This window comes from Haliaeetus leucocephalus, unplaced genomic scaffold (assembly GCF_000737465.1).
Source record: "Haliaeetus leucocephalus isolate CR32 unplaced genomic scaffold, Haliaeetus_leucocephalus-4.0 Scaffold517, whole genome shotgun sequence".
Taxonomy (NCBI): Eukaryota; Metazoa; Chordata; class Aves; order Accipitriformes; family Accipitridae; genus Haliaeetus; species Haliaeetus leucocephalus.
Genome location: NW_010972953.1, coordinates 2,929,197 through 2,938,963, shown reverse-complemented (window position 1 = coordinate 2,938,963; position 9,767 = coordinate 2,929,197). Strand labels below are relative to the sequence as shown.

The window sequence follows — 9,767 nt, the reverse complement described above, 5'->3', positions numbered from 1 at the left end:
CGGCCGCCCCCTTGCGCGGCCCCTCTCGCCGCGCACCCGCCGCCCGCTCCGGCTCCCGCGCAGCCCTTTGTTGCCGCGCCTGGCTCCTCGCAGCCGCGCCCGGGGCTGCAAATGGCGCCCGCCTAGGACGCCGTGCAGCCCCGGTAACCGTCGGCTCCCAGGGGCAGCTGCCCGCGGGCCGTCACGGCACACGGACCCCCGGCGCCCTCGGAGAGCGCGGAGCCCGGGGCCGTCCCTCGCAGCAGCCCGCTCCTACCCGTCTTCAGTCCGACGCCCGGTCCGACCTATCGGTGTACAGCAGAACCGCCACTCACCGGGCTGGGTCCTGCGGGCGGCCGCCGCTGAGCCGAAGGGAGCGGGCGGTGGATGCGGGGTCCCCGGTGGCTGAAGGCGACGCGCTGGTCCCGCAGCCCCGAGCCCTGGAAGCCCGAACGTGAGAGAAACAAAAGGTATTTGCTGACGTGGGCGTTGGACAGAGACGCCCGAGGGCTGGGGACACAATTAAAGGGGCAACGCACCGATTGCAGGCGCAGCCCAGCGGCTTTCCTCTGCCTGCTCGCCCTGCAGTCGGGGCTGCTCGCCTCTTCCCACACCCACATGCCGTCCGGGAGGCTCACTGCCTTACCGCAGACAATGCATGGCTATTGTTAAAGGCCCGTCTGGATAGCTTTGTATGTAGAAGGAAGGCGCCACCTGAATGGGAAATACCTGTAGTTCTGTGGCGTAGGATATATGCTATTACTCAATACAGCAGCACTTCCATAACAGGCAAGTTTTGTATTCAGACAGTGGAGATAATCCTAAACCAAAGTACTGCAAGTGGGAGTGCAATATGACAGATTGTTGGGTTTTGTTCACTTCTGTGTGGAAAAAGAAAATCAAATCAGGATGCCCGTGAGAAGACAAGACACTTTCAATCTTGTTCCTCGAGACCATTGAATAATTTTGAGAAGGAACCTCTGCAGGTCCTCAGGTATAGTCCCCTCCTCAAAGCAGGCTCAGTTAGGACGCGGTCAAAGAACAGTTCCCATTTGCACAGTAAAAAGTGTCAGGACAGAGTGTGGCAGAGAACTTCATTAGTGTTTAATTTAGTACAACAGCTAAACCAAGATACGGAAATCTTTTTCCTGCCACTCCTCCCAGTTTTTCCTTAGAAGATTTTTTGTTCTGTGTTGCTATATGCACCAAATAAGATGCCTCTCTGCATTTCAAGAGTTAAATATGATGAAAAGTTATGCTAACTCCAGTGTGGGAGGTTTTTTTAAGTTAAACAGTATAGAAAATATTTAACTAAATGGTATTATAAGCTTTTCTTAGTAGCTTATCAAATTATACCCACCACTCAACAGACATACTGACTGTTGGTACAGATTTATACCTAATGGGAAAAGTACACTGAAAGTCTGGAGGCAGGGACTGGATGATTATAAGATCCTTTTCTTCAAAACTCAACCTTTTGGCCAGAATTAGAGGAATTTTCTGCTATTTCATTCTCATACATGTTGCCTTCCAACTAATAGTAACCTTGTAATTGACTTCTGACTTTTCCTGAGATGTTCCAGAAAAATCAAGAAGCAAGTGTTCAAATGCCTGTGCTAGAATATTGAACTACTCTTACAATTCCGCTGCACTTATTCATGTAGAAACAATAAAAGGAATACAGAATTAACTATTTGGACTCTTTTTGGATTATAAGTTACATTTCTCTACCTTGGAAATGGTTAGAAGTCCCCAGTGCCAGCTTGAGCAGATCACATAGATACTGGCCTCAGCAGTCCACTGAAGTAGTTCCTTATGAATTTGTAATCTTACTAAATAAACCCTAAACACATGTGCTTATTCCAGTCTGACTGCTGCTATCTTTAGCCTCAAGGCTTCAATTAAAATATAATTTTAAATGCCTTTTTTAGGATAAATTCAACTAAACAAGTTTAGTTTAGCTGTAATCCTCACTTAACGCAAACCTCAACTCTGCTAGCCCTCAGCAGTTAAGGTTTTAGATAGATACTCAACTATATAGCATTGTCGTTATGCTGACAGATGCTAACGATAGTCAGAGGGGGATCCTGGGATCCGGGCACAGCCATTGACTCAGCTGTAGCCAGATGGCAGGTCAGGCATTTTTCAGCTAAATCAAGGTCCATATAAATAATAAATGGGGCTGAAATAGTGCTATTAGCCCCTGTGTAGGCTATCTGAAGTTCAAAGCCAAGTATTTCTGCAGACTAAGAGACCAAAATATAAGAAAGGTAGACATTGGCATTGCTAGGTAATGGGATAACCTCTGACAGTGACCAGATGCTTCAGGGTAGAAATGTAGTACATTCCATAATTTTATATACAACAGAGTTGTTTGGGGTTTTTTCTAAGTTATCACTGAAAAACTGGGAGGGATCCCAAAATACGGGAGGATGGAATGTTCTTCTGAAGAGCCATGAGTAAAGGAAGGATGATACATGTAGCAGTCAAGTGTCAGTCCTCCGCTAGATCTGTGGGTTTACAGGTATTTTCAAAACTCAAACTAAATATTTTTGCAATTTTTTTTTCATCTCAGTTATTCAGAATTGGAATAGAATATATATCAAAAAGTTGGAAAGGGAGATTTATTATGAGGTTGTTTTTTAGGGTCTGCTTTTTTTTTTTATTAATTTGGGGGGAAGAAAAAAACAACTAACAAAACCAACAGTTGAACCATTAAGATAAAGATTAAGTGTCACTTTTGGGGGATAGTAAATACAGAAATTTAGATAATTTAATGGCAAACAAAAAAAATGGGATATGATGTGAAGGAGAAAAACTAATCAAGTATCACACAAGTCATAGGTTTATGTGGCAGGTAGAATTCTGTAAGAAATACCTGAAAAGGGAGAAAGAGAAATGTTTTTTAATTGTTTCAGCCTTTGAAAGGATGGCAAGATAGTTGTCAGAAAATAAGGATAGTTAAAGGTGAGACACTAAACAGAAGATTATGAATCTGTCTTCACTCTTGACTGTGGTTTTGTGAACACGATAAACACAAGCCAAGCAAAAGGAATCATAGAATCACAGAATTGTTTAGGTTGGAAAAGACCTTTAAGATCATAAAGTCCAATGGTTAACCTAGCGCTGCCAAGTCCACCACTAAAGCATGTCCCTAAGAGGCAGGCTTTCAGTGACAAAGGACAGACAGAGGAGAGAAAAGGACAAAGACACTAGGATTGCACAGAAAGTAGAGGTATACAAGAGGAATGCCTCTTGAAGTAGACATCCCTCCAATGTTAGTCAGATGAAATGGGGAATGGAAAAGCAAATGACAAGAGAATGATGTACTGAAAAACAGTGAATAATCAAAACATGCATTAAGAAGTAGTATTTAAGAGCATTCAAAGCAACATGAATAAGATGAAAGAAATGCAAGGGGGAAAAAAAAAAAAGCAAAAACCAATTTGAGAGGAATCGCAGAACTGTTGGTCATAGGGGAGCTGTGAATGTCTCTAGTCCCATCTCCCACAGGAAGGTGGCCAGCATCAAGATCAGATCATGATCAGATCAGCCAGGGCTTTGTCTAGCCAAGTCTTGAACACCTTCAAGGACAACCATCTCTGAGGCTGCTTTCTGCACAACCCGTTCCAATGCTGCACTCAATTTAAACCTCTCAAACTGTGATTTGGATGTACAGAGGCAGGACAGAAACAGAATCTGAATGGATTGCTATTCGCAGAAGTCAATACAGTTCTATACAGCATCCTCTAGCATTTAAAGATAAAATCAGGTGTCCTACTTGTGACCCGGCAAAGTTCTAAAAGCAACACAGTCAAATCAGTTACTGCCAGGTAAATGAAATTCTGTGGGAACAACCCTATATGGTCTTTACTTTCTTCTTTGAGAAGAAAGACAATGTTACTTCTGCTAATGAGTAGTATGTGATCATAACAGAAATATGAAGACGACAGTCATCAGAGGCAATGCAAGGAGATGAAAAGAAAACAAATAGAATTACTTTCATTTAGAGAAAAACAAGCAAAATATATGACTGGCTATGTAAAATGAAGACGTAGAAAATAGAAGGCACTTAACATTTATCTTGTCTTGCAATACAAAAATAAGGGAACAACAATGAAAATTAAGGCAACAAATATAAAAATGGTAACCTTTTTAAAATACAGAACATAATTGACCTGTGGGAATCGCAGTCTTGAGCTAAAACTCCAAGCTTAATAAGATACCTTAAAAATTACTACAGATATCTAGTTATGCTACTGAGAATAACAATAAAATATAAAAGCAGTAAAAAAACTTATTTGCCAGGCAAATCAACAATTAATCTGCCTATATTTAAAAAGTAAATGTCTTCATATGGATGGATTGTTCCATTTGCCCATTTATAGCCACCTCACATCTTTTTCTGAAGCATCTGGTCCTCGGTATTCTTAGATTTATGGTATCTAATTAGATTGAGTATTGATCCAAAAATCCCTTTTCTTCTAAAAACACCCCCAAGTATACAGAAACACTTAGTAGTCTCACCTTTACAGTTGCAGTTAAGATTTTAGACCTAGAGTGACACTTTATTTTCCCCTCCCCTTAATCCATCCCCAAACACACACACAGACTAATCCCAGCCACTTTGTATTCTGGGACAGCAGGCACCAATACCTAGAATTTATTGCGCATAGTGTTTAATGTAAAGGGAAACGGAAAAATCTATTAAATTTGATTTCAGCAAGCATTTTCTCTTGAAATTTGATTGAAGTCATTCCATATTCTTTTATATATTTCTTTGTTCTATATTTGATTTAGTTAACGTTGCTCAGGAATATTTCAGCCATTTAATAATATGCATTTTAGGATTAATAAGGTTCAAGAAAATAACCAACTGTTTTCACGTCAAGTCCATTTTCTGGACTGCTGACCAAAGCGTAACATAAAATTGAGGCAAGTGTAAGTCTTGTTTGGAAAAGATGTTTTCATCTGGGTCATCAGAAAGTTTTGTAAGTTCACCCCTTCAACCCCCCTCCCCAAGTCCAAGCCAATGGATGATAATTTTTGTAGGAACAATAAAATACCACTTCTTGTCTCCTTAGAACATACAAGCAGGCTGCTTCTTGATAGCCTGGCACGTTTGAGGGGAAGGGCTCCTAATGCTTACACTGTGAACTCAGAAGGAAGTGCACGAGCTGTCATTTAAGAGACCTGTAGGCTGGCCATCTCCAGCCTGGAATGAAAATGCTGCACTCTCTGGTAATGATGATACTAATAAGGCTATATAGTTTTTACACAAATAAAAATAAAGTAGTGACTTTTTAGCTGTCCCTGGGAAAGAGATTATAGTGTATATATATGGGATTGTTCTGTAATTAATCCTGGGTTTCAGCTAAACATGCTTACAAAGTTGTAAAAAATAATAATAATAATAATAAAAAAAAAAGTTTTCTAAGCCTTTACCCATTGAGTTCAATGATCACGGGATGAAGACTGTATTAATACTCAGGTCTGTCCAAGAAAATGCAGAGTAAAAGCACCCCAGGAGCATACTTCTCTCCTGTTTACAGTGCTGGTTAAGATAAACTCACTAAGTAACAAAACAAAAATTGGCTTATTTTGTTATAGAAGTAAACTTTCTTCACCATTAGTCATCTCATCTCTTGTAGTCTAATTGTAGGTAAAATTACACAAAGAAGATGTCTAGAACTTCCAGTACATCTTGTTCTCATCAGCATATAGTACAGACTGAAAAAGGTTAAAGTGTGTTCTCCTGGTGACCGAATGACTTTGGGAATATATAAATTGATAATGACTCCATCTTAAAATTAATCAGTTTAAACTGAGTACAGGTCAATACAAACAAGAGCAGTCAATGGTTTCAGATGTAAAATCTCATCAGTTCCATTTCTAATTATATAGTATATATACTGTACAAATTGTTCTGCCACTGTTAGTGGCAAATAAAACGGGACAAAGAGAGAAAACAACAGCTAAAGTAACCTCATAAGGGTCCTTCACATTGGCATGGAGAAGCTGACACTGCCATTGGCAATGCCATGGATGCAGGGCTACCAGTCATGTCAGTCTAGCACTTTTGAGAGGTTTAAAAAAAAAAAAAAAAAAAAAAGTATTTTACTAGTGCTTATTAAAATATACCCCAGTCCAACTTCCCAATTTTCAGAATCAATAAAACATCTACTTGCATCAGTTAATGATCCATAATTGTAATAATTTTATCTCTGATGTGCTGACTAGGACTAGCATTCATGTGTTTATTTTCTTGTAAAGAAGTATGTCTTGAATGAATGATCTGCTAAAGATTCTCCTTATTCTAATAAATTTTACAAGAAAGTGCTTTTCCAGATGAATGTTCTAAAACATTTTTATATGCTTTTTCTTAATTAGCTGCCTTTTTTCCTTATCATAATATGAAGACTTCATGAAATTTCCTGGAAGATTATCTTCATTTCTGAATACTGAAGAGAGGTTTTCTTTATATTCTGGTGTGTGGGGTATTTATACTTTGTTTATCACCAGATGATATTACATATAAAACCCACATCTCTACAAGTTTAAAAAGTGGGCAATTTACAGTACTGTGTGATTTTTTTATTTTTTTTTGTATTTAGACCTCACTTCCTTGAAAGAGGTTTTGAGAAGTGACCCATTGTCTGCTATAAAAAGTTATCCATGTAGTACTTCAGTTTCCTTGTTCATCCATTATTTCATTTAAAGGTGGATTCTTTCTAATGAAGCGAAGCATGGGTATTCTGATAAGAAAACTCAGGGTGGACTCAATGGCAAGTCCATAAATACATGCAAGTCTGGACCTGTTCAAGAGAAACCAGTACATCTCTGCACGATTAACAACAGGCTGGTGGAGGGTTTGTGGTCAAGACAGTACATTCTCCCTCTTACACAGAATTCCTACTTCTTCTCTTGCAACTACCTAATATTTGGTTTTACTTCCTTTTCATCTACTTCATCCTCACTGTCATCAACTTGCTGAATGACCAAGTCGGTTGACCCATCCTCCACAATCTCCACATCGGACCTGTTGTCTTCCCCATAGTGCCACCTGGAATCCTTATCCCCATCTTGTGGAAATTCAAGGGGTGCTTCAGCCTCCAAGTCAATGCGAATACTGTCTATGCCAGCTTCGGCCAAACACTCATTACAGAGTCTGTAACGTCGTGTCCCCTCTTGGACCACTTGTCCTGTTAGCTCAGTCACATGGCGTTTACACTTTCTGCAGATAGGCTTACAAGCCTGGTGAATCTGGGAAAATTGAAAGGAATAAATTTGGTAACGTGTCCACAAAGAAGCATTTTTTAAGATGACAAAAAGTAGGGCTGGAGTAGCATCAAATGGTAGTGTTAACTCATTTTGAGAGACGGTCATCTAAAGTTAAAAATTAAACCATCGCAGGTGCTGTAATTACCCACTTAAGCTCTGTTACAGGACTTGCACAGAGCAGTATCTTTGTGAGCCATCAATTAACACAGAAATTCATCCCCTTTCATACAAATTATGTTTCAAACTGACAACAAAACCAAATTCATCTTCTATTACCTCTTCTTTACAGGAGTCAATATATCAACCAGATACACTTGTACTGTGTTTAACTGTACTGAGACAGATATACACATTAAACAAATCATGCAGTTACTAAAAATACATACTGTTCGAAAATGGCTACTTAGGTGATCTAGCCTGCTAAATCTTTTCCCACATGCCTCACAAGGGTAAGGGCGCTCTCCTGTATGACAGCGAAGGTGACGCTTTAGGTCTGCTTTTCTTTTCACCACATGAGTGCAGAATGGGCACTTGAACCTCATCCTGGGCAGATCATCTGTTAGAAAATGATGCGATTAAAAAAATTAAGTCATAACATGTCTAGTCACATAATGCTCTAGTAAAAGGCATTCTATGAGCAGAATAGCAAATCACTTTTAATAAAAAAATATTACCATAGGTCTTTTCAAGCACAAAGATCTTGTGTTTTCTTGTAAAATACACAGGAGTGCAACAAAGGAAGAGGAGTGGACCATTAGCTATATTAAAATGATCTTAAAAATATCAAAAAAGATCACAAATTTGCAAGATGATGCTAAAGATTATGTATTTTGATGGGCTAGTTTTAATAAACCGGGTACTTCAATCATTCACAATTATTGAAAAATAAGAGTTAAACTTTCCAAACTTACATTTCTGGACAATACAGATGTCTTTTTGGAAATTGTACACCTGTTCAGTAAAGTAGGTTTTCTCACGGACAGAACAGACGATTCACAGATGACTGTGCACCTACAGCATTAAAACTAATTCTTACCTTCAGCCCAGCTTCCCATGACACCTAGAATCGAGGGCATGCTCGCGTACTGCTCGTCTGCTTTTGAAGACTTCGATTTACTAGAAGAACGGGGTGATTCATGCTCCTGCTGTGACACAGCCAAGCTCCTCGGCATCACGTCAGACCCTTGGCCGTACTGGTATCCCACGTGAGGGGATTCAACTTCTGTTTCAATCTGAACTTGCTCCTCAGACTGAGCAATATGGCCAGCGGGCTCGGCAGCCCTGTCCTCCAGTTTGCTTGATTTATAGTGAGGAATGTCAGAAGGTTGCTGCAGTCCCAGGTGCCGGGATTTCTTTATGGAATCCTGTCGTTGCTCGTGTTTGGACAGCTGCTGCTGGGCATTTCTTTGAGAAGTCGGATAGTAGCTGAAATTGCTCCAAGCATTTCCACCCATCATACATGTCCCTTGCTCCGGACTTAAGTGCGAATGCGGGGGGCTGCTTTCTCCCCTCCAGCCTGCGCTGTACAAGCAGGATCGGTCCACGCCGTTTGAATTTACATCTTTGTCTGACAGACTGAAGTAGCGATCCTTCTCCTTCTCACTGATGTCCAGCGATGACTTAATGAATGTTTTACACACACTGATAACATCGGTCATCTGCAGATAGCTAGCGGCTGACATGACTTCGATGACGTTCTGACCAGTGAGAGACAGTTTGCCCGAATACACAAAATCTAGAATAACTGTAAATGTGTCAGGAGAAAATGCCTGGAAAGTAGCTGTTGTCGGCTGACTCGCCTCCTTCGAGCTCTGCGAAAGGAGCATTTTGAAATAGCCGCTGCTGGCAAACAGCACATTGCGATGTGCCTTAAAGACCTTGCCCTCCACCAGGATATTGCAGTCACAGAATAAGTCTTGCCTGCGCTGCTCATTTAGTTGCTGCAAGAGGTGAAACTGGTGAGAAGAAATCTCCATTCCAGAAAAGATGAAATGAAGCGTCGCTTTAAAAAATAAAGAAAATAACCTGAGTCTCGACTTCAGCGCCGTGCAACGCAGCCAAAGATGTCAGACCCAATTTTACAGACATCTTTACAAATAATCTCATGTATTTAAATCTATAAATACATTTAAATTGCAATATGCGCAACCATACATTCTTTTTCCAAGAATTAAAGAGCGACGAAAAAGCCAAATCAGTACACGTTATCTAGCAGAGACGTGTGCGTGCTACACCTAGAGCATCTCCTTCCGAAGGATGCAGGACACAGAAGGCAGCTGCACACCCTTCAGGCGCTCTCCAGCGAGACGACGAGCGCTCCAGCAGCTGCGGTGGAGGACCGCGTCCGCGCCCTGAGCCGACGTTACCGCATCGCCCCGGCTCCCGCCGGGCTCCAAGCCTCGCCGCCGAAGCGACCAGAAATGGGACCCGGCGGCCGAGCCCCGGCGGCCTCAGCCCTCCTCCCGCGGCATTGGCGGAGGCCGCCGTCACTCACCCGCAACGCCCGG

General features: G+C 41.3%; 1 protein-coding gene across 2 annotated transcripts; it reads right to left on the bottom strand.

The window, feature by feature from the left end:
• Positions 1–6,895: 6,895 nt before the first annotated feature.
• LOC104837132 (zinc finger and BTB domain-containing protein 8A-like) lies at positions 6,896–9,236 on the bottom strand. 2 transcript variants are annotated; one of them, XM_010576042.1, is made up of 3 exons: positions 8,297–9,236; positions 7,647–7,816; positions 6,896–7,242 (listed from the first exon to the last, which is right to left on the bottom strand). In XM_010576042.1, the coding sequence occupies exons 1-3, from the start codon at positions 9,234–9,236 to the stop codon at positions 6,910–6,912; spliced, it is 1,443 nt and encodes a 480-aa protein (XP_010574344.1). In that variant the 3' UTR covers positions 6,896–6,909. The 2 variants fall into 2 exon arrangements, with proteins under 2 accessions (XP_010574344.1, XP_010574345.1); XM_010576043.1 differs by having other exon boundaries at positions 8,387–9,236.
• Positions 9,237–9,767: the final 531 nt, after the last annotated feature.

What these genes read in the sequence shown, in the direction of transcription:
- LOC104837132 (XM_010576042.1), bottom strand. Translation starts at nt 9,236, where the DNA reads ATGGAGATTTCTTCTCACCAGTTTCACCTCTTGCAGCAACTAAATGAG. An exon ending in CATGGGAAGCTGGGCTGAAG is followed by an intron (nt 7,817 to 8,296) that starts GTAAGAATTAGT and finishes ATTTTCTAACAG; the next exon opens with ATGATCTGCCCAGGATGAGG. An exon ending in TAAGTAGCCATTTTCGAACA is followed by an intron (nt 7,243 to 7,646) that starts GTATGTATTTTT and finishes CAATTTTCCCAG; the next exon opens with ATTCACCAGGCTTGTAAGCC.